Source organism: Erythrolamprus reginae, chromosome 9, assembly GCF_031021105.1.
Source record: "Erythrolamprus reginae isolate rEryReg1 chromosome 9, rEryReg1.hap1, whole genome shotgun sequence".
Taxonomy (NCBI): domain Eukaryota; kingdom Metazoa; phylum Chordata; class Lepidosauria; order Squamata; family Dipsadidae; genus Erythrolamprus; species Erythrolamprus reginae.
In genome coordinates, this window is record NC_091958.1 from 2,756,909 (window position 1) to 2,780,540 (window position 23,632).

The 23,632-nt window shown below is 45.2% G+C and overlaps 2 protein-coding genes across 8 annotated transcripts; one reads left to right on the forward strand and one right to left on the reverse strand.

Moving 5' to 3' along the window:
• Window positions 1-1,855: 1,855 nt before the first annotated feature.
• On the reverse strand, window positions 1,856-17,040 carry MTHFSD (methenyltetrahydrofolate synthetase domain containing). Of its 7 annotated transcripts, none has more exons than XM_070761868.1 (8): window positions 16,970-17,040; window positions 14,477-14,577; window positions 13,082-13,195; window positions 11,789-11,902; window positions 10,027-10,117; window positions 8,200-8,312; window positions 7,151-7,276; window positions 1,856-3,204 (listed from the first exon to the last, which is right to left on the reverse strand). In XM_070761868.1, the coding sequence occupies exons 2-8, from the start codon at window positions 14,537-14,539 to the stop codon at window positions 2,707-2,709; spliced, it is 1,119 nt and encodes a 372-aa protein (XP_070617969.1). In that variant the 5' UTR covers window positions 14,540-14,577; window positions 16,970-17,040; the 3' UTR covers window positions 1,856-2,706. The 7 variants fall into 7 exon arrangements, with proteins under 7 accessions (XP_070617969.1, XP_070617967.1, XP_070617968.1 ...); XM_070761866.1 differs by lacking the exon at window positions 16,970-17,040 and adding an exon at window positions 16,227-16,331; XM_070761867.1 differs by lacking the exons at window positions 13,082-13,195; window positions 16,970-17,040 and adding exons at window positions 13,223-13,336; window positions 16,227-16,331.
• A 2,844-nt stretch (window positions 17,041-19,884) lies between these two features.
• On the forward strand, window positions 19,885-23,150 carry FOXC2 (forkhead box C2). The gene has a single exon (XM_070761612.1). It carries the CDS (start codon window positions 20,478-20,480, stop codon window positions 22,092-22,094), a length of 1,617 nt encoding a protein of 538 aa, XP_070617713.1. The 5' UTR covers window positions 19,885-20,477; the 3' UTR covers window positions 22,095-23,150.
• Window positions 23,151-23,632: the final 482 nt, after the last annotated feature.

Sequence of the window (23,632 nt, forward strand, 5' to 3'; positions counted from 1 at the left end):
ATTCTTGTAGCCCGTCTTTGGACCCGTTCAACTTGATCCATATCTTTTTGTAGGTGAGGTCTCCAGAACTGAACACAGTATTATTCCAAATGTGGTCTCACCAGCGCTCTATACAGCGGGATCACAATCTCCCTCTTCCTGCTTGTGATACCTCTAGCTATGCAGCCAAGCATTCTACTCGCCTTCCCTGTGATTGTACACCGTGGACACATTCTCTCCCTAAATACTCTTGGCATCGAGAAAAACAACTGCGGGCAAAAAAAGAGATAACCTGTAATAATGGAAAGGTTAGTGGCAAAGCAAGAATACCACATCTGGTTGGTGGCAGCTGCTTTCCTATAGGGGGTGTTTCATGAAGTCCTTGTGCCCCCTACTGGACATTGTGGAGTTGATGGCAAGCAATCTCCAGCCCAGTTTTAGGGAATATTTTGTTTCGACTTGAGTGTTCAGGGTGGGGGGAAAAAACCCTCCTTATTTTGGTGGGGTAATCTGATGTATCTGAAGAGCAGATGCTGGATCTGTTTCTGAGCCAGTAAAACCATTGAAGGGAATATCTGACTGCTTTCCGGGCACTTCATATTCTGAGTCGCACTTGGAAAAGGAAATGTTGAAAATAGCTCCTGGCTCTTGAAACAGGACAGTGGAAAGGCAGCCAGGGAATCCGAGGCTTGGAATGCCACCCGACCACCTGGATGGACAGGATCTATTAATGCTTCCCCAGAGATTTGCAAGGAACCAGCAGTGTGTGACTTACAATAGGGCTCTCGTCCCCTGTTTATGTGCAGTAGCAAAGAATAACCAACCATGGGGGTTAATAGCCTGGATTGCAGTTTCCTTTTGGGGATGAAAACTTTGCTTTTCAAAAAAAATGGTCCAGAATGGTAGAAGTCTGAAAAGCTAAGCAGCATGAAATTCATTCTGAAAAAGAATCCTTCTTTCTCTCTCCCTCAACCCCTCTCTTCTCCCTTCCCTTTCTTCATCTTCCTTCCTTCCTTCCTTTTCTTCTTCCTTCCCTCTTGTCTTCCTTCCTTCCTTTTCCCCTCTTCTCCCTTCCCTTCATCTTCCTTCCTTCCCTCTTGTCTTCCTTCTTTCCTTCCCTTCCTCCCTCTTCTCCCTTCCCTTCCCTCATCTTCCTTCCTTCCCTCTTATCTTCCTTCATTCCTTCCTCCCTCTTCTCCCTTCCCTTCTCTTATCTCCCTTCCTTCCCTCCCTCCCTCCTCCTTCTTCCTTCCTTCTCTTCCTTCCCTCTTATCTTCCTCCCTCCCTTCCTACTTCTTTCCTTTTCCTTCCATCCTTCCATCCATCCATCCTTCCATCCATCCATCCTGATTTTCCTCCATCTGCTTTGAGACCACCTCAGCCTGCCTGCTGAAAGTCCATTTCTTAAAATATTGAGCAGTCAAACCATTGACTTGGCTTAGATACTGCGCTAAGCCTTCACGCCGTTGCCTTGGTTTTTAGTTTACTATATTCATAAGACGCAGAATTGTGGTTTGTTCTACATGGCTCTTGAATCATGATGCAGTCCCTTGTAACTGGTATAATAAACCAGGCTTAACAAACCATGGCTCAAGGACATGAAGTCAAGGCTGGAGAAAAGTCTGTGTAGCATTTCTCTGTTGCAAACCAATGGCAATATTCATAAGCCTCTTTGTGAATGATTGATACCTCCCTTTTCTATCTGGCACGTATAATCTATGAAAGGGAAGGAAGAATATCTGTTTTTCCAATTGTGTTGATGGTTTTTCAGACCCTTGCATCCAACTCTGGGTTTCTTTTGGGGAGTAAAAGGAAAGAAATCAGCAGAACAGCCTGCGAGTTTTCTTTTTCGTCCTTTTCCAAAAAAGCAACGTTCTACAACCTTGGGAAGGTTTATTTTAATGCTTTCTGAAAGGCCCTCCTCTCTCGAGGCGCAATCATATACTTAAAATGCACTTAGAAGCACACCCTGGAGGTACGAAAAAGACTTCCAGCGCTTGGATTTTAAAGTAAAGAAACATTTTCACTGCTTGTTTTGACTTCTTGCCTGAGATCAGCTGCGAAAGAGCTTCTGTTGAGAAGGACTATGGCCAAATTCAACTTTTTGTTCCAACAAAGCAAAGAAACACACACACTCACACTCGGAAAGTGCTTTGCTTTTGTTTTGCCTAAGCAAAACAAAAGTTAGTCAGTACTTTCTAAATTTAGGCTTTCTCTCAACAATCCCCTGCAGAGAAAATCATGATTTGAGGCTTGAGACTCACTGGTCAAGAGGGCAGGCGAGTATCCACAAGTCCACTCCAGCCCTCCAGGGAGCAAATTGTGGAAGTAGAGACCCAACTACTGTACCTGGAGGGCATTTGGTGGCAGGAGGTCATGTTTAGCAGGAGGGGTAAAAATAAATAACACTCCGTAAGACTTGCTTTTCCTTCTGACAATTTTGTAGTGGCATCGGACCAGAATACCTCCAGGACTGTCTTCTGCCGCATGAATCCCATAAGGTCCCACAGAGTTGGCCTTCTCTGGGTCCGTCAACTAGACAATGTCATCTGGCGGGATCCAGGAGAAGAGCCTTCTCTGTGGCGGCCCCGGCCCTCTGGAATCAACTCGCTGCCAGGTACAGAATCAAACCATCCCGATGTGTCACATCCTCATCTCCAGGAGGCCACCTCAGCAAAGGGTCAACGTGGTTGGCATTTTACCGTCCAACGGAACTCTCCTTCTCTGTTAACGGGGTCTGGGTGCCATTTTGCCCTGCTGGTTCCTGGCCCACTCAACCCTCAAGGAACGCCCTTGGAGGGATAAGCCTCTCAAGGCTGTCAGGGCCTCTTCTGCCTTGGATTTATCACCATAGCTGAGGAAGGCTTGACGTTGGGCGCCTCGCCAGGTGAGCCTTGCTGGCGTCACCTGTTGCGCTTTGAGGGCCTCCTTGAAGTCACTCACCCTGGTTCCAGAGGAGATGTTGCCCACGTAGAGGGTGGCAGGAGCACTGAGGCTGCCTCCTTCCTCTGGGGAAGCCTCTCCTTCTCGCCTGGGTTGGGCCAAGATGGCCTCCGCCTGCGACCGGCTGCCTTCCGGAAAGTTCTCACTGGTCACTCTCTGCGTCTTCTCAGCGGTCGAAAGGCCAGGCTGTTCGTCTTTGAGGCGGACATCTTTGCCTTCCAGCTTCTCTCTGCCGCGAAGGATCTTGAGGACGGGGATTCTCTTCAGGGTCTCCTGGCTTATCTAAAAAGGAAGGTTAAAACAGATTCAGGGTTATGCAATTATATCTACCACCCGATTTTTCCAGGAGCATCATGAAGGAGTCAGAAGATGCTTAAGACAAGACCAATTAAGTCTGAAGAACAAGATGTTGCCAGGAAGGGGTGTGTGTGTGTATGTGTGTGTGTAGACTCTGAGCTTGACCAACTGCCCTGTCCAATTGTCTGTCTGTCTGCCTATATCTCCACGCATATGCATCCATCCATAAATCATCTCTCTCTCTCATCTATCCATCCATCCATATCCATCTATATCCCCCATCCATATCTATCTATCTATCTATCTATCTATCTATCTATCTATCTATCTATCTATCTATCTATCTATCTATATCTATCTATCTATCTATCTCTATCTATCTATCTATCTATCTATCTATCTATCTATCTATCTATCTATCTATCTATCTATCTATGTATCTATCTATCTATCTATCTATCAGAAAAAATTAAATAGCATAAAAAATTAAAAGGGCCAAACAGCAGTATTTTGAACATGCTAATAAACCAGGAAGATGGCTCGCATATAAATTAAGAAAGTATAGACAAAAATAATTAAAGAACTAGTAGATGATAAAGGTATTAAAAATACAGAAGTGATGAAAAAGCAAGAATAGTACAAGATTTTTTACAAAGAACTATATAAGATAGAAGGAATTAAAGAAGATGAGATTTTCAAGTACTTAAATTCATTAGATCTACCACAATTAACGGAAGAACAACAAGCAAGGTTAGATAGTTTAATTACAATACAAGAATTGCAGGCAACTATCAATCTATCTATCTGTCTATCTGTCTATCTGTCTGTCTATCTATCTATCTATCTATCTATCTATCTATCTATCTATCTATCTATGTATCATCTATCTATCTATCTATCTATCTATGTATCATCTATCTATCTATCTATCTATCTATCTATCTATCATCCATCCATCCTTGTCCATCTATAGATCCATATCCCATCTATATCTATCACCCATCTATCATCCATTCATCCATATCCATCTATATTCCCATCCATATCTATCTATCTATCTATCTATCTATCTATCTATCTATCTATCTATCTATCCATCTATAATCCATCCATATCCATTTATATTCTCCATCCATATCTATCACCCATCTATCATCCATCCATCATCCATCCATATCCATCTATATACCACATCCATATCTATCATCTACCTACCTACCTACCTACCTACCTACCAATCCATCAATCCATCCATACCCATCTATATACCACATCTATATCTTTCATTCATCAATCATCCACCCATCCACCCATCCATCATCTCTGTTTGTCTGCCTCTCCCCCAGCCCAATCAAATTTACACACTGGAGCTCTCCATTTCTCCCAAGGGGACTCATTTATTCAAATCCTGAAATCTAACTAGCAATTCCTAATGTGAAGAAGGCAATAGGTTCCTCTGCAGCTGGGAAAACCTACACAGGGGAATACAAATAAAGAAGGGGAGGCCCTTTTTGGAAAAAAACTATAACCAGCCCAGGGCTACTTATATTGCTGTCACGCCATCAGGTAGCATTGGCCACCACCATCCAAGTCCCTGCATTTTCCCCTGCTAGGGTGGGGCAGGACTCCTGCTCCAGATCCCTGGCTGGAGAGGCCGCCATGCTGGGATCAAAAAGGGCTCCGTCCATCAAAGGAACAGATGGGAGCGCCTGGAGAGAAATCTTTTGCCTTCGGGGGCAGAATGGGAGCTTTCATCTCCTCCTCCTCTCTGATAAGTGAAGATCGGGGCCAGATAAGCCGGCTTTGGCTGCTAGGGTGTCAAAATCGACACCAAGATCAAAGTGTCTCTGGAGCCTGGGCCAGAAGCTGACCGGGATTTCTCCTGCCCGTTAGAAGCCAAGGAGCCCAAGAAAAAACTTTATGGAGATTGAATTCCAACACCAGATGGGTGTCTCTGTATATGTGCGACAGGAAGAGATGGAAGGGAGACAGGATTCTCCATGGTTGAGCGCCGGGATCCTTAACGTCAAGGAGCAATAATGACAGCATACGCAGTCCTTATCGTTTGTTTCATTATTCCATTCTATTTTCATAAGTTCTTAGAAGAGTAAAGAAATACAAAAGAAGGGATAAAAGCAAACAGAAGGCTAAATGTGAATGCCAATGATCAAAAGACTAGATGACAATAAAGACTTTTTCTATTTCTATTTCTACTAGTTTTTTCTCATCATTCCTATCACCCATTTCCTCCCACTTAGGACTGTATGACTGTAACTTTTTGCTTGTATCCTTAAGATTGATTGTTTCTTCATTGCTTATTTGACCCCTCTGACAATCATTAAGCGTTGTACCACATGATTCTTGACAAATGTCTCTTTTTCTTTTATGTCCACTGAGAGCATCTGCACCAAAGACCAATCCCTTGTGTGTCCAATCACACTTGGCCAATAAAATTCTTTTCTATTCTATTCTATTCTTCCATTCCTACCCCTACTCCTTTTCTCTTCTGTTCTATTTTATTCTATTCGTTTTCTATATTCCATTCCATTCATTTTCCATATTCCATATCCCATCCCATCCCATCCCATCCTGTCCCATCACATCACATCCTACTCTACTCTACTCTACTCTATAAACACTTTTAAAAATAGCATATGGGAAGAGAGGGGACACCACGGCAAATGTAATTTAGTTAGTGATATAATGGTCAGCCTGTTAAATAGAAAATTTTAAGCAAACCGAAATTAATCAAGGGAGGGTAAAGAAAGAGAAGGAGGAAGTAGTTTCTAAGAAGGTAGGAGGAGGAGGGAGAGGAGAAAGAAGGAAGGGTGGAGAGAAGGAAAGGAAGGTAGATAGGAAGGATGGTGAGAGTAGGCGGGGAGTGAGAAAAAGAAAAATGAATACAGACTGATAATCAATTATTAAGACAAAGGTGGTGTTATAAATATAAAAAGGATTACCGTACTTAAGAAATACACTGCTGAAAAAAATAAAGGGAGCAATTAAACAAAAGAATATAATTCCAGGTAAATCAAACTTCTCTAAAATCAAACTGTCCACTTAGGAAACAACACTGATTGACAGTCAATTTTACCTGCTGTTGTGCATATTCAACTTTGTAAAAGTATTCAATGAGAATATTTCATTCATTCAGATCTAAGATGTGTTCTTTGAGCGTTCCCTTTATTTTTTGAGCAGTATACAGTAATCCCTCGCTACTTCACCTTTCATCTCTCACGGATTCGCTATTTCACGGGTTTTCAAAGGAGATTTAATCCATTAAATCCATTAAAAATTTAAAATCCATTAAAAATTCATAAAATTCTTCTACAGTACTAGTGTAGTCTATTAAAGAAACTGGTAGGATATCACATGTAGTTCCAGCTGAGAAACATTATAGAATGACTGTTTAATGCAAAGAGTGGGTTTTAAAAGTCCAAATACTTGTTAAATACATTAAAAAAAAAATATTTCCTCTACTTCACGGAAATTCGTTTTTCACGGGTGGTCTTGGAACGCATCCCCTGCGAAAAACAAGGGATCGCAGTATATATAATTATGTAACTATGTATGTTTTTGAAATATATGCAAGGTATATGCCTTGATATTTGTATGGATATGAAATAGAAAATAAAATAAAGTAAAATAACTAAAAAAAAAGAAGGGATAAAAGTCACCTAGACCAGTGTTTCCCAACCTTGGCAACTTGAAGATATCTGGACTTCAACTCCCAGAATCCCCAGGCCAGCATTCGCTGGCTGGGGAATTCTGGGAGTTGAAGTCCAAACATCTTCAAGTTGCCAAGGTTGGGAAACACTGACCTAGACAATCTAGCTAGGTTTGTGTTCCTCAACCTTGACAACTTTTAAGAGGTCTGGACTTTTAACACCCAGAATTCCCAGGCAGCCATGGGTTTGCAGAGGAAACCTACCTTATTCCATATAATTCCCCAAGGTTTTTCCCGCTGGCATTCTGTCTTGATGATCCTTGTTGGGGTAAGGATATAATCCACAGTTAGATCATGGTCATCAAGAAGCTCTTCTGGAATATCTACTACCTAGCAGAGATACCAAAGTGTAGGATAATCACACAGGGGGTCCTTTAGTAGCAATAGCAATAGCACTTAGACTTAATATGACATTTCACAATACAGTAATACCTTGTCTTACGAACCTAATTGGTTCCCGGGGGAGGTTCGTAAGGTGAAAAGTTCGTAAGGCAAAACATTGTTTCCCATAGGAAACAATGAAAAACGATTTAATGCGTGCAACGAAACCCCCCCCCCCAAAAAAAACCCCCACCGCTGCCCGGCTGTTTCAATTGAAACAGCCGGGCGCTTCTCAGTGTTCTCCCAATGCCGAACCCGGAAGTTCGGCAAAAGTTCAGGTTCGGGTGGCCGCCGAGAAGCCCCGCCGCCTGGCTGTAATCTTTTGAAACAGCTGGGGGGCTTCTCGGCGGCCTCCCAAACGCCGAACCCAGAAGTTCGGGTTTGATGTTAGGGTTCAGGAGGATGCTGAGAAGCCCCCCGGCTGTTTCAAAAAGCGACAGCCGGGCGGTGGGGGCGGGTTTGTAAGACAGAAAACGTTCGTAAGAAGAGGCAAAAAATATCCAAACCCCGGGTTCGTATCTCAGGTTGTTCGTATGGCGAGGGGTTCGTATCAGGAGGTACCACTGTACTTTATAGCCCTCTCTTAAGTGGTTTACAGAGTCAGCCTCTTGTCCCCAACAATCTGGGTCCTCATTTGACCCACCTCAGCAGGACGGAAGGCTGAGTCAGCCTTGAAACTGGTGAGATTTGAACTTGTGAACTACATCCATCAGTCACCACTTGCACCACTGCACCACCAAGGCTTCAAAGGGCATTTCTTCACTTCATCAAAGCATTTCCCTCAACCCAATTTCTACCATCTGGGCTCTCTCCAGAAATATAAACTTCAGTTCTGGGGCTTCAGAAACCTGGCTATTTCCAAAACTCATTACCTGACAATCATGAACTGCTGTGATGACAGCTGTCCTCTGCCCTACTGCTTCCATAGAAACCATCATGGCATATTCCATGTCCGCGAAGCCTTCTCCTTTCCCGATCCGCCAGCCTAGGACAGTAAGAAAATGGAGCGCTTGTCAAAAACAGGAGTTCAAAAACCAATTTATAGCCAGGCCAAAAGGGAGGGGAGGTCCCTTCTCTTTTCCCCAAGCTAGTTCTCCAGAAATAGAACAGAATAGAGTAGAGTAGAATAGAATAGAATAGAATAGAATAGAATAGATTAGATTAGATTTATTGGATTTATATGCCGCCCCTCTCCGCAAACTCGGGGCGGCTCACAACAGGGTAAAAACAGTACATAATAACAAATCCAATACCCACCAATCCAATTACAATTTTAAACTAAAAAATTCATAAAAAACAGCCCCAGAATATTAAAAAAACACGCATACAATCAATCTAACACCAAAACAACATGGGCAAGGGGGAGATGTTTCAGTTCCCCCATGCCTGACGGCAGAGGTGGGTTTTAAGAAGTTTGCGAAAGGCAAGGAGGGTGGGGGCAATCCTAATCTCAGGGGGGAGCTGATTCCAGAGGGTCGGAGCCGCCACAGAGAAGGCTCTTCCCCTGGGTCCCGCCATACGACATTGTTTAGTCGACGGGACCCGGAGAAGGCCAACTCTGTGGGACCGAACCGGTCGCTGGGATTCGTGCGGCAGAAGGCGGTCCTGGAGATATTCTGGTCCGGTGCCATGAATAGAGTAGAGCATAGTTCCCTCTAAGCTGAGCAGTGAGCAATTGCTCACTTAAAAATCATCATCAACTCAGAGTTTTTCAAACCTGCCCAGAAGCCGAGAGGGAAAGAGTGAGAGGGAAAGAGTGCTGCCCAGTCCCAAAGGGACTGCCACTCAGACACTATACTTTTCCGCCCACCCCCCAAAAAATTAGAGGGAACACTGGAGTAGAGTAGAATAGAATAGAATAGAATAGAATTAGAATAGAGTAGAATAGAATAGAATGCAAAGTACAGAGTAGAATAGAATGCAAAATAGAGTAGAGTAGAGTAGAATACAATACAATACAAAGTAGAGTAGAATGCAAAATAAAGTAGAGTAGGATAGAATAGAATAGAATAGAATAGAATAGAATTCTTTATTGGACAAGTGTGATTGGACACCCAAGGAATTTGTCTTTGGTGAAGATGCTCTCAGTGTATATAAAAGAAAATATACATTTATCAACACTTAGTGATTGTCATAGGGGTCAAATAAGCAATCTGGAAACCATCAATATTAATATAAATCGTAAGGATGCGAGCAACAAGTTAAAGTCATACCGTCGTAAGTGGGAGAAGATGGATGATGGGAACGATGAGATTAATAGTCATGCAGACTTAGTGAATAATTTGGCAGTTGACCGAATTATTTGTTTAGCAGAGTGATGGCATTCAAGGGAAAAAAAGTTCTTGTGTCTAGTTGTGTGTGCAGTGCTCTATAGCATCGTTTTGAGGGTAGGAGTTGAAACAGTTTATGTCCAGGATGCGAGGGGTCAGTCAATATTTTCACGGCCCTCTTTTTGACTAGTGCAGTATACAGGTTCTCAACTGAAGGCAGGTGGCCAGCAATTTTCCCCCCTGCAGTTCTGATATGCAAATATCTCATCAAGTCCCCTCTGAAATTGTCCTCTAGGGATTTTGTAGTGCCCATCATTTTGCTGAGAGAGACCAAAGGAGTCTCAAATGTTAGCAAGGACTGAGATGAAGAAACAAAGGCTGTGTGATACCAAGAAATTCCTGATGCTTCCAGTTTGGACAGGCACTAACCTTTCTCGGAGACAGCCACAGACCCCACCACAATCAGATCCACCTGGACTTTTGCATCTAACCCTACGGGGACACTATAATCTCTAACACCCTAAAAAGAGAGAGAGAGAACAAAGAACAGAAATGATGATTAGAAGGAAAGTACTTCTGAAATCCTTCCTTTCTATGCCTACATCAGGAGTGTCCAGTCTTAGCAATGTTAAGACCGGTGGACTTCTACTCCCAGAATTCCCTGCTGGGAAATACAAAAATCAACAATATAAAATCCTATGCTAAAAGCTACATTTAAGAATGCAAATAATAGTATTGTATTTGGAATACTGTGTTCAGTTCTGGAGACCTCACCTACAAAAAGATATTCATCAAATTGAACGGGTCCAAAAATGGTGGAAGGTCTTAAGCATAAAACGTATCAGGGAAGACTTAATGAACTCAATCTGTATAGTCTGGAGGACAGAAGGAAAAGGGGGGACATGATCAAAACATTTAAATATGTTAAAGGTTTAAATAAGGTTCAGGAGGGAAGTGTTTCTAATAGGAAAGTGAACACCAAAACAATGAGGCACAATCTGAGGTTAGTTGGAAAGATTAGAAGCAACGTGAGAAAATATTATTTTACTGAAAGAGTCGTAGATGCTTGGAACAAGCTGCCAGCAGACGTGGTTGGTCAATCCACAGTAACTGAATTGAAACATGCCTGGGATAAACATAGATCCATCCTAAGATAAAATACAAGAAATAGTATAAGGGCAGACTAGAGGGACCAGGAAGTCTTTTTCTGCCGTCAATCTTCTATGTTTCTCTGTATTTATACTGTTTCTTGTAAGCCGCCCTGAGTCCTTCAGGATTGGGCAGCATAGAAGTCGAATCAAATAAATGAATAAATGAATGAATGAATAAATAAATAAATAAATTAATTAAAAAAAAAAAACCCTATTCTTAAAACCCAAAAACATTTAGACCATTCAACAGGGCAGGTATCAATGCTCATTGGCCCCAGGCTTGCAGGCAAAGGTATATTTTTGAAGCCTTAGGAAATACAGTGTTCCCTCGATTTTCGCGGGTTCGAACTTCGCGAAAAGTCTATACCACGGTTTTTCAAAAATATTAATTAAAAAATACTTTGCGGGTTTTCCCCCTATACCATGGTTTTTTCCACCCGATGACGTCATATGTCATCGCCAAACTTTCGTCTGCTTTTAATAAATATTTTTTTAAATAAACTTTAATAAATAAACATGGTTAGTAATAATCTAAATGGTTGCTAAGGGAATAGAAAATTGCAATTTAAGGGTTTAAAGTGTTATGGGAAAGTTTGTGATACTGTTCATAGCCAAAAATAGTGTATTTACTTCCGCATCTCTATTTCGTGGAAATTCGACTTTCGCGGGTGGTCTCAGAACGCATTCCCCGCGGAAAGCGAGGGAACACTGTAAATATGCTTGATTTGTCGTTTCGACACAAGAGGGCACCAGAGTGCCACATTTTGAAGTAGGTGGATAAAAGAGAGGACCTTCAAAATAATAATAATTAATAATGATAATAATGATGATGATGATGATGATAATGATGATGATGATGATGATAATGATAATGATAATGATAATAATGATAATGGTAATAGTAATAATAATAATAATAATAATAATAATAATAATAATAATTATTATTATTATTATTATTATTATTATTATTTATTAGATTTGTATGCCGCCCCTCTCCGAGGCTGTGCAATCTTGCTTCACTTGTTTCTGATACTTACTTGGGAGGTGGCACATTTTCTCAGCATCTCCTTCGTGGCCCCGGGAGGAGGCACAATCCTGTTGAACAGCCCAGTGCGCAAACGTGGGGTGGGCACCAGGAGGGTTTTCCGGGCCTGCAAGAACAGGAAATAAGTCAATGCACCAGCCTTCCAATTATAACTGAGGGGTGCTTTCCTAACTTGATTTGTTCTCTTGCTTTCTTACAGAGGTAAGTAAAGATATCTTTGTTTTAATGTAGATGGAAAAGGGGGTATAAGGGAATAGGTTTTATTTCTAGAGAATATATACTGCTCAAAAATAAATAAATAAAGACTTAAACAACACAATATAACTCCAAGGAAATCAAACGTCTGTGAAATCAAACTGTCCACTTAGGAAGCAACACTGATTGACCATCAATTTCACATGTTGTTGGCACATCCAACTTTGTACAGAACGAAGTATTCAATGAGAATATTTCATTCATTTGTTCTTTGTGTGTTCCTTTATTTATTTATTTTAAGAACTGTATGTTTGATGAGTAGTTAACTTTAATTAATTTAGCAGGGCAAATCGTTTTAGTAAAAAGCGTAATTTAAGATATTTAGAGTTTCTTTTTGAATGTTTAATGTAACACAGTAATGTATTCTTACTTTAGGCATTGACACTGTGGGGTTTTTTTATGGCATACACTGTTTTTTATCGTATGCTGGAGAAAAATAAAGAAAATTTTATACCCAAAAAAGAACAGTACAAGCAAAAGTTATATGGAGACAGTGGTTACAATAGCTACGTAGACTACATACAGTAGTACCTCTACCTAAGAACGCCTCTACTTGCGAATTTTTCTAGATAAGAACCGGGTGTTCTAGATTTTTTTGCCTCTTCTCAAGAACCATTTTCCACTTACAAACCTGAGCCTCCGAAACTGTAACCGGAAAAGGCGGGGAGAAGCCTCTGTGGGGCCTCTCTAGGAATCTCCTGGGAGGAAACAGGGCCGAAAAAGGTGGTGAGAAGCCTCCATGATGCCTTTCTAGGAATTTCCTGGGAGGAAATAGGGCATCCACCCTCTTTGTGGGTTCCCCAATCACACGCATTATTTGCTTTTACATTGATTCCTATGGGGAAAATTGCTTCTTCTTACAAACTTTTTCTACTTAAGAACCTGGTCACGGAACAAATTAAGTTTGTAAGTAGAGGGACCACTGTTTTTGGAACGATTAGAGTTGCATAAGGTAGGGGACTGCTTTTAGGGACCTTGGCGAGAAGACGATTTCTGGTTTGCTTTCGTTGAGCAATGCAACCTGGTTTACCTGGAGCACAGACAGACGGATCCCCTCCAGAGGTTTGTCTGGATCCACCTTCACCTCCTGGGCTCGATCAAACCCCTCCCAGCTTTTGATGGACACACCCGCTTGGAAAGATCCCTGCAAAGGAAAACATGACCTACTCACTTCCAGGGTTAAAAAGCGGATGCCCTTCTGGGGGGAGTCAGGGTTGGCTTTGATAGTCCTGGCACTCTGGAATTCCCTCAAGTCTGAAATTCCCATGGAGGCAAGAGAAGCTCCCTGTTGGGTAAGACAGCTCACATCAGTCAGGGGAAGAGCCTTCTCTGTGGCGGCCCCGACCCTCTGGAACCAGCTCCCCCCAGAGATTAGAACTGCCCCCACCCTCCTCGCCTTTCGTAAACTCCTTAAAACCCACCTTTGCCATCAGGCATGGGGGAATTGAAACATCTCCCCCAGGCCTATACAGTTTATGTATGGTATGCTTGTGTGTATGTTTGCTTTTAATAATGGGGCTTTTAGTGTTTCTTTTAAATTATTAGATTTGTTATATATTGTTTATTATTGCTGTGAGCCACCCTGAGTCTACAGAGAGGGGCGGCATACAAATCTAATAAATAAATAAATAAATAAATCAGTCACTATGGACACTATCTTCTTTTTAGTTAGTGTAATTTTTCAGAGTATAAGACGCATCTCCCACTCCCCAAAAAATTTGGGTGCGTCTTATACAACAAAGTTCTAAGGGACTGGGTGGCATAGAAGTCAAATACTGTATTTTTCAGAGAATAAGATGCACCAGAGTTTAAGACACATCTTAGTTTTGGAGGAGGAAAATAAGGAACAGAATCTGTTTCCCAGGTATTCATCTGGCTAGCGTCCTTAGCCAGCACATTATTTTATCCCCTGGTTAGGGCTTTAAAAAAACTTTATTCGGAGAGAGTAACAATGAAAGAGCTTGCAGCCCAGTAAGAGTTGGGAACATCATTAGCACCTGGAAAGAAACATTTGGAGCAAATAGAGCCATGGAAAAAACCCTGCAAAGACTTAGGGCTTGGAAAACATTCTTTGCAGAGAGTAACAATGAAAGAGCTTGCAAGATGGTAAGAGCTGGGAAGATTGTTAACACCTGGTTAGGGCTGGAAAGAAACTTATTCGGAGCAACTTAGAGCAATGAAAACAACCCTGCAAAGACTTAGAGCTTGGAAAATATTCTTTGCAGAGAGAAAACAATGAAAGAGCTTGCAAAGTAAGAGCTGGGAAGATCGTTAGCAGCTAGTCAGGGTTGAAAAAAAAGTTACATTCTGAGCATACAATGCACCCAAATTATGAGCCTATTTTAGGGAGGAAAAAGGGGTGTCTTATACTCCCAAAATACGGTAAAAAAATGCAGAAGTGGGGAAGAGGAGAGGAGAGAAATACCTTGAAATTGGGAATCCGATGGTGGACCGGTCTTGGAAAATCAGCCAGGTTATTGGCTTCCATGTAATCCCAAATTTTGTTTCGGAGGTCCCATTTGGAAACTCCGCATGATGGGAAAAAAGAAGAAAAGAGACCAAAATGACCCTTATGTTGTTCCAATCCCATTGGGGTTCACTTTAAATTGCATGTTTGGTTACATCGCTATCATTTTGCTCTTAGCACACTTTAAAAAATTATTTTAAAAATTATTTTCTTCCTCTCGGGAACGCCAAGCATTTTCTTCTGCGACTGGGGATGATGGGACATACGTAGAATCCAACTCTCTTAGGAAAGCACCAGTTTAGTAAAGGACGAAGGATGAAGCAGCGAATGAACGCTGCGTTTCTCAACCTTGGCCATTTGAAAATGTGCGGACTTCAACTCCCAGAATTCCACAGGTCGAGTCTTCTTCTGTCCTTCTATTGGCTGGGGAATTCTGGAAGTTGAAGTCTGGACATTTACAAGTTGTCAAGGTTGGGAAACACTGAATAGGAGCATTTGAGTGGCTGCCACAAAGGAGAGATGGGACAACTTGTTTCTCAAAGCACCAAAGGGCAGAACAAGGAACAATGGATGGAAACTAATCAAGGAAAGAAGCAACCTGGAATTAAGGAGAAATTTCCTGACTGTGAGAACAATTAATGAGTGGAACGTCTTGCCACCAGAAGTTGTGGGTGCTTCATCACTGGAGACTTTTAGGAAGAGGCTGGATAGCCATTTTAGGTGGGCATCTCAATGAAGATGTCAACCCAGTGCACAGCATCAGTAAGAAAAGCAAATTCCATGCTTGGCATGATTAGGAAGGGAATCAAAAATGAGTCGGTAAATGTTATATTGCCTCTGTACAAATCGATGGTGAGACCACACTTAGAGTGCTGTGTACAGTTCTGGTCACCGCACCTCAAGAAGGATATCATGGAGCTGGAAAAGGTGCAAAAAAGGGCAACAAGAATGATCGAGGATATGGAGCCCCTCCCTTATGAAACCAGGTTGCAACGCCTTGGTCTCTTCAGCCTTGAAAGACGGCGTTTAAGGGGTGACTTGATCAAAGTGCATAAAATCATGCATGGGATAGAATGTATCACACAATACTAGGACAAGGGGGCCCTCCCTAAAGCTCACAGTGAGGACAAATCAAGGGAAATATTTCTTCACCCAGAAGGTCCTTGGTTGATGGGATTCCCTTCCAGAAGAGGTTGTGACAACTGTCAGCCTGGAGAGCTTCAAGGCAGGATGAGACAGATTCATGGATGCCAAGTGTATTATAGGTGGTTATTGAAACGGATGTCCAAGTGCCGCCTCTATGTTGGTTGGGGCAGGGAGGGTTCCCTTGGGGGTCAAGGGAAAGGAAGGATCTTGCCTTCTCTTTCTGTTCAAGATCCCCATGGACAATTGGAGGGCTACTGTGTGACACAGAATGTTGGACTCGGCCTGATTTAGCAGGGCTCTTCTTAGGTTCTTATTTGTCTGAAACGGTATAACAGCAGGCTAGTTCGTGAGAATGCACCCCAATCCGGGCAGACAGGAGCAGAGGTCCTCAAACGTGGCCACTTTAAGGCTTGTGGACTTCCACCATAGCTGGCTGGAGAATTCTGGGAGTTGAAGTCCACAAGCCTTAAAGTGGCCAAGTTTGGGGGCGAGGGTCACTCAGTCGCCAAATCTTCCGATCGGCCAGCAAAAGATCGCTCCCTGTCGCTCTCCTTCCTCTTACCGGAGCTTCCTCTTCGCTCCATGCTCCTTGTCGGCTGCTACCGCCAGAACTTGAGCAAAGCTCTTGGAAGGCCGTTACATTGTATCCGAAGCGCTTTCCTCGATCAGTTACAGCTGTGCTCCTGCGGTCACGTGGTGGCTCTGACTACGGCAGCCGAGGGGAGACAAGTTACCGAGGCTCTCCCGCCGTTCGCCCCCTCCCCGCCCCCTGGACGGCTGGCCAGGATTAAAGGGGCGCCTCCTCTTTGTAGCGACAAAGCATCTTTTCCTTCTGCGGAACCTCGAGGTTTTCGGGAAAGGAGAAATTTAAATCTTTCCTTCCTTCCTTCCTTCCTTCTTTCCTTCTTTTCTTCTTTCCTTCTTTCTTTCTTTCCTTCCTTCCTTCTTTCTTTCCTTCCTTCCTTCCATTCAAACGTCCTTCCTTCCAAGCTTCCTTCCTTCCTTCCTTCCTTCCTTCCTTCCTTCCTTCCTTCCTTCCTTCCTTCCTTCCTTCCTCCCTCCCTCCCCACCCACCCACCCACCCACCCACCTTCCTTCTTTGGCAGTTAAAGGACGGAGAAGGATGGGCATTTCAAGGAAGCTCGTTCAGTTCAATTCCTTTGTGTATTAATAGCCTCCTGAAATTCGGTTACAGGGGTTTGCTCCATACCTCCAGTTGCTAGTCCTCATGGGGGAGTCAGCCCTGCTGTCTGGGATTCAGAATCGGAAACTATAACCCAGTCCATGCACAAAAGCAAAAATTACCTTCTGCTCCTGCAAAATCCAAGGTGGCGGCGCTGACGGAGACACCGACAGAACCGGCTTCGTGACGCCATTGCCGAATTACTAGCGGTTCTAAAGAACCAGTTAGAACCTCTGGCGTATATGTGTACTATCACAGTCCATGCACAAGGCGTCGCTGTCTTCAAAGAGACTCTTCCAAAAAAAGAGGAAAAAAGTTACAATTCATTCTTTTGACCTCTAGAGGGCAGTACACTCCAGGGAGTGACGATTGTTGACAATATTGTGCTGCATTTACCTATTTCCAGTGGGGCATTTTGGGGGCAAAGCGGCGCATTTGTCCTCGCCCACAACTTTTTGAGGTCTTGGCATTCTTGAAACAATTTCACAGGGCAGCGAGTGGAAAGGAAGCGACGTGTGTAAAGATGCTAAACGTCCGTTGACCCGAGCAGCGTGTTATTCATTCCCCCCAAAGAGAGGAACATTTGCGCCCAAAACTTCGGGCAAACTCGCTGGCGCAGTGAACATTTCCACATTTCCCCGTATTTTTAATTTTCAAGAGGGGATGGTGTCATTTAGGTATCAATAATTATGTGGAATTCATGCGTCTAGTTTTTTTTTTTAAAAAAATCGTGCAATTGCAGAGAAAGCAATCAATATTTTTTAAATTTTATTTGGGGTAATTTAATACAAATTGTCCTTTCCAGTAACTTAGCCATCAGGAATGCAGGTAGAGCAAGTAAAGAGCGATTTATTCTCCAAGAGAAGAAAAGTTACTTTGTCCTTCGAATATAAGTTCTTTCTTTATAGTACCTGGTAAGTAATACATAAATAGATGTTTCCCCCACACCTCTGCCTCTCCCGTTTAGTTTAATTACCAAACCGGACCAATTATTTCATTCAATTTTTTTACCGATATTTAATTAGACATCGGAAAGTTGAATGAATCCTTATCCTCATTAAATCCAGCGGACAACGCCTGTAAGACACTTATTTTAACTTTACTCATTTATTTAACTTTTTTTTCACCTATTTTCTCTTTCTTTCAAAAGAGGACATTTCCTTCCATTCCCCCCGGAAAAAGAATCAAGTGAGAAAAATCGAAAAAAGAGTTTTTTTTTTTTTTTGAAGGGAGTTTCCAATCAATTCAGGAAACTTTCCTTTAATTTACTTCCCTGCATTTCAAAATACAAATATTCCTCAGTTCTCCCCCCAAAGAAGTCAGTTTTTCAGAAGCCGCTTCCCCCCCCCCTTTGTAACTTTCGTTAGGCTGTAATTTCCCAGCTTTGCTTCCCCGAATATAAACCACTCCGAACGCCTGAATCTTAAAAAAAGACCCGTTCCTTTTATTATATATAAAAAAACATTTTAAAAGGCATAGATCATTTTAAATTGGTTTTCCTTTTAGAAGCACGCACTAAAGTAGATTAAAACCACTGTTTCTAAAATTGGAGAAAGCAATCGGGCATCGGTTTCACCCGTTTTATCTTGTCCCCGCTTTGGGGGGAAAAATACAATTTTGGTCCACAATGCGTGTGAGAAAGTCCACATGATCGCAGAGTACAATATTGCTAGTTTAGCAAACGCGCTTCCGAGCGGTCCCCTCACCTCGCTCAAAGAGCCAGAAAAATTCCTTTGAAAAAAAAGTTTGCAAAAAAAAAATATATATATAGGAAAGAGGCTGGAATACTTCAAAAATTCCGGTCCACTTTCTCCCGACTTCCTCCCTTAATTTTTTCTTTTGTAAAAGGACGCGCAAGAAGTGATAACGTACTTTTTCAGACGCCAACTTTTCTCTACCTCCGATTCCCCGTTTTTGCCAACCAAACGGAGTTCTTTGCCAATTCGCGAAAAGGCATTTTAAAAAATCACACCGGGTTAATTATCCGGCCCTTGAGGGTCTCTAATGGAATAATTAAGAGGGGAAGGGGCTCGTGGGGAGAGGCAGGAAGGTGGAGAAAAGGCGATGCAGGCCGACTTTATTATCAAATAATTCGCCTCCCCGTTTATGCGCGCGAGGATTAAGTCTCTTCGCCCTCCTTGGAAAGAAAAACCCAGCGGCGCATTTTCCTTCCAGGAGCGATCCTCTGCGCCAAATTCCTCCCCCCCCTTCCTCGGCAGGAGATCCCCCCCCTCCCGCCACCCCTTAATTCCAGGTATTTAGGACGGAGGTGTTAATTGAGTTTAGAACCCAAGCGCTAAATAAACTTCTCCGGAATTCATCGCCGTCTCCATTGGGCAACTTCGGCCGAGCGACTTGGGGGTTCGTTGAGGGAGCCGGCCCGGCAAGGGAAGACCCCCCCCCCTCCCCGGCCGCTCCCCCGCTCCCCGCGCAAAGTTTCAGAACCGGAGTTTCCTTGCGGGGGACTTTGGAAAACCCGCCAAGCCGAACCTTTGTTTTTCTCTTCTTAAAACTTTTCTTTAAAACTTGTCAAAGCTTTTTGGCGCTGCCAGACATGGGATTTGGCCTCGCGTTGAGCGGCTGAGATTCCATGCCCGGTTTGGGAGGTCGAGCGTTACGGTGATTAACGGGGACGGGGATGGTTTAATAAGGGTGACACTTGGGGGGTAGAGAGGGGGGAGGATAGCCGCCCCCCCAAAAAAGAAGGACCGAGGCAGCGTCGCCTTCTCGCCCTCCCTTCGCCCTCCCTTTCTGCCCCGTATGAGCTCCGAGCGGCGCGGCGAGGCCTCCGAGCCTCGCGCGCCCTAACCCCGGGGTGCGCCCCGGAATCCCGGTGTCCTCACGGCGCCTTCCTCCGCCTCGCCCCATTGGCCGAGCCAGACCCCGAGCCGGCTGCCATTGGACGCCGGCGGAGGGAGGGGCCAGCGAGGAGTCAAAACCGGCCTGGCCCAAAGAGAAGTTTGGAAAAGTTTTCCCCCGGCTTCTGTGGATGCGGGACTTGGTTTCGCTCGGCTCCGGAGAGGCGCGCGCTCTCCTTGATTTGGATTCGGGACGCTGGCGGTTTTAGTTGACGCTTCGCTTGAGCCCGGAAGGGAACCGGGGACGGCCGAGTCCAAAAGCGACGGGGATCTAGCCCAGCCCGGCCCAGCCAGCGCGCTGCCTCCGTCCTCCGTTCTTGGACTGCTGTTTTATTTTTATTTTTCTGCGAGGATTTTCTTCCGCCCCAACTCAGTCTTTGGGGGCAGCGCGAGCAGCTTTAGACATTTCGGACCTGCCGGGGTTTCTCTCGAGGCCCCTCCTTCCCTCCCTCCATCCTTTGAACCACATTCGCCCTCCTCCTGCCCTTTGACGACTGGGGGAGGGAGGGAGGAGGAGAGCGAACGGACCAGCCGGGAGCAGAGATTGGAGCGCGTTTGGCGAGAGATATAAATATGAACCAAGCGGTCTCAGCTCGGGCCTGGTGACCCAAGAAGCGAGGAGCCGGGAAACGCTCGGTGGAAGGAGCTTGGAAACGCTCGGGGGGTCTCCGAAGCAGGGCGCCCCCGTCGGCCGAGGGGCTGCCTTCCTCCACGACCTGATTTTTGGGGGCGGGGGCGGCGGGAGGCCTCCTCCTCGCCCGGCCGGACAGCCATGCAAGCTCGCTACTCCGTCTCGGATCCCAACGCTTTGGGAGTGGTACCCTACCTGAGCGAGCAGAATTACTACCGGACGGCCGGCACTTATGGAAGCATGGCTGGCTCGCTCGGGGTCTACGCCGGCCACCCGGAGCAGTACGCGGCGGGGCTGGGACGCTCGTACGGGCCCTACCCGGGCCACCAGCCAGTCCAAGCGCCGAAGGACTTGGTGAAGCCGCCTTACAGCTACATCGCGCTGATCACCATGGCCATCCAGAACGCACCCGAGAAGAAGATCACGCTCAACGGCATCTACCAGTTCATCATGGAGCGCTTCCCCTTCTACCGGGAGAACAAGCAGGGCTGGCAGAACTCCATCCGCCACAACCTCTCGCTCAATGAGTGCTTCGTCAAGGTGCCGCGAGACGACAAGAAGCCGGGCAAGGGCAGCTACTGGACGCTGGACCCCGACTCTTACAACATGTTCGAGAACGGCTCGTTTCTGCGCCGCCGGAGGCGCTTCAAGAAGAAAGACGTCTCCAAGGAGAAGGAGGAGAACCCCCGCGACAAGCACCACCACAAGGAGCCGGGCAAGGCCGCTTCCGAGCTGGCTAAGGAGCCCCCGCCGCCTTCTTCTCAGGCTCCGGCATCCGTCCCGGATAAGAAAGTGGTCATTAAGAGCGAGGCCTCCTCGCCCGAGCTGCCCGTCATCACCAAAGTGGAGACGCTGAGCCCGGCGAGCGGCAGCGCCTTGCAGGACAGTCCGCGCAGCGTGGCTTCTACTCCCTCGCTCTCCACCGAGGGCTCTTTGCCCGGGGAGCCCCATCCGGCCCATCCCCACCCGCACCACCCGCACCCGGCCGCCGGCGCCAACGGCTTGCCCGGCTTCAGCGTGGAGAACATCATGACGCTGCGGACTTCGCCCGGCGGCGAGTTGAGCCCCGTCGGCCGGACGCCGCCGGGGGGTCCCCTTTGCGCCCCTTCCTCCTCGTTGCCCCTGGGCTACGGACAGCCGCCCGCCCCGTCCGTCTACAGCCAGGCCTGCAGCCAGGGGGGCTTGGGCGAAGCCGCGGGCAGCTACCAATGCAGCATGCGCGCCATGAGCCTCTACACGGGCGAGCGCAACGCGCATCTCTGCGGCGCCGGGCCGCTGGAAGAAGCCGCCGCTTCGCTGTCGGAGCCCCCGCCGCAAGTGGCCAACGGCGCCCCTTCTCCCTTGGCTGGCTTGAACCTGGCGCAAGGGGGCCAGCAGCAACAGCAGCAGCAGGAGACCTCCCTGCCTCCTGGCAACCATCACCACCAGCCCTCCCACCACCACCAGCACCATCATCCCCTTCCGCATCACCAAACCCCGGGCCAAGCCGCAGCGGCTGCAGCCGCCGCCGCCGCTTCTTGGTACCTGAACCACGCGTCGGAGATCAACCCGCCTCTCTCGGGCCACCCCTTCGGCGCCCAGCAACAGAGCTTCCCCAACGTGCGGGAAATGTTCAACACGCACCGGCTGGGATTAGAGACTTCGACGGCGCTGAACGAGCAACAGGTGAGCCCCTCCACCTGCGAGCTCTCCTACCGGGCTCCGCCCTCCATTTACCGCCACTCCGCCCCTTATTCCTACGACTGCGCTAAATACTGAGCGCCCGGCGGGTTGAGCAGACAGACAGACAGACAGACAGAGGGACAGAGAGACCCGGGAAAAGGGGGCCCGCGCCCCCGACTCAGCAGGCGGACTATAGAAGGAAAAATAGGCCTCTGGTTTTGGTTTTTAAAAATTAGTTGGGGAAAGCCAACCAAATTGACTGGTGTGTTTTTTTTATTCTCCCCAAAACAGATTTACGGGCAAAAAAAGAGAAAGGACAAAAAAAAAAAGTCGCCCATCTCCCACTTTCCCGTCCAAAGTCAATAAAAAGGACCCTAAAATTCGATATAGTGGGTGGGTGGGTAGCCAACGCTACAAACGAATAAAGAACAACGTGACGTTTGGGCTTTCTTGAACAGAAATGATAATAATAATAACAATAATAATAATAGATGAGTCAAAGACGGATATTAAATCTTTTGGCGATCGTGGGCAATATTTAAAAAATCGCTGATATCCACAAGGACGGCTTATCCGATGTTGAAAAGGGGAGAATAATAATGGCTATTCTATAAATACAAATGTATATGTCTTGTTACGGTTGGTTTTGTTTTAATTGAGGGGATGATTCAATTTATCGTGTTGTAAATATGTGTGGATTTTGAATTAGGCTTCCGTGGAGGGCCGTTAATATAATATTTAAAGTTGAGGTCACTGGATTATTCCTCTCTCAGCCCCCTTTCCCCCCCACAGCTGCCAAATGAATTATAAATCTCTTCTTTGTTTCCTTAGTTTTATGTACAAACTTTCATTTAAAAACTCCTTTTAAAAGTTAGTCCTTTTTTCCAATATGGATAATTTATTTTCCCCCTTCCTTGCTGAATATTTCCTGCCTCCCAAAAACTGGAAGAAGAAGAGGAGGTGGAGAACTAAATGTCTCTTTTAAATGGGGAAAGAGAGCGCAGAGGTTAGATTTATTTTATTTTTCTTGTACAATAGAGTTCCCCTTCCCACCCACCCACCCCCCTTTTGAGCCTTTCCAAAGTCATCGCTTTTTATTTTATGTGGTCTTCAAATTGATGTATTCAATCTCTTGGACAAATAAGAATAATAAACCCGTTGCTGTTTATTTCTCCTTTTGAAACAAAAGCGCATCTTGTGTCAATTTTTGCACTTTTCCTAACCGGCCCCCAAATTCCTCCAGTCTGGAAAGCTGCAGATTCGGGGCGTTGCAGACTAGGTTCTGTGCGCGGGGAAAGGGATCTCGGTGACCGGGTGCGGGTGCGGGATCAGAGCGGAATATCGAGAGTTTTAGGTTAGGTTTATTATAGGCCGGACTGGTCGAAATCTTTAGACTGGATCTTTCTAGTTTACCGTTCTCAATCTCAAACGAGCCGCTTCCTTCATTCGGTTTTAGGGAGCTCCACGGAGGGCGGCGATCTTCTGATATACACTGCTCAAAAAAAAATCAAGGGAACACTTAAACAACACAATATAACTCCAAGTCAATCAAACTTCTGTGAAACCAAACTGTCCACAGGAAGCAACACTGATGGACAATCCATTTCACCTGTTGTGCAAATGGAATAGTTGTG

Excerpts from the sequence above, each read along its gene's own strand:
- MTHFSD (XM_070761864.1), bottom strand. The coding sequence starts at position 14,641 with ATGGGATTGGAACAACATAAGGGTCATTTTGGTCTCTTTTCTTCTTTT. Across the intron at positions 13,337-14,476 it reads ATCGGATTCCCAATTTCAAG|GGAGCTTCTCTTGCCTCCAT; the intron begins GTATTTCTCTCC and ends CTTACCCAACAG. Across the intron at positions 8,313-10,026 it reads TGTGGCTGTCTCCGAGAAAG|GCTGGCGGATCGGGAAAGGA; the intron begins GTTAGTGCCTGT and ends TTACTGTCCTAG.
- FOXC2 (XM_070761612.1), top strand. The coding sequence starts at position 20,478 with ATGCAAGCTCGCTACTCCGTCTCGGATCCCAACGCTTTGGGAGTGGTA.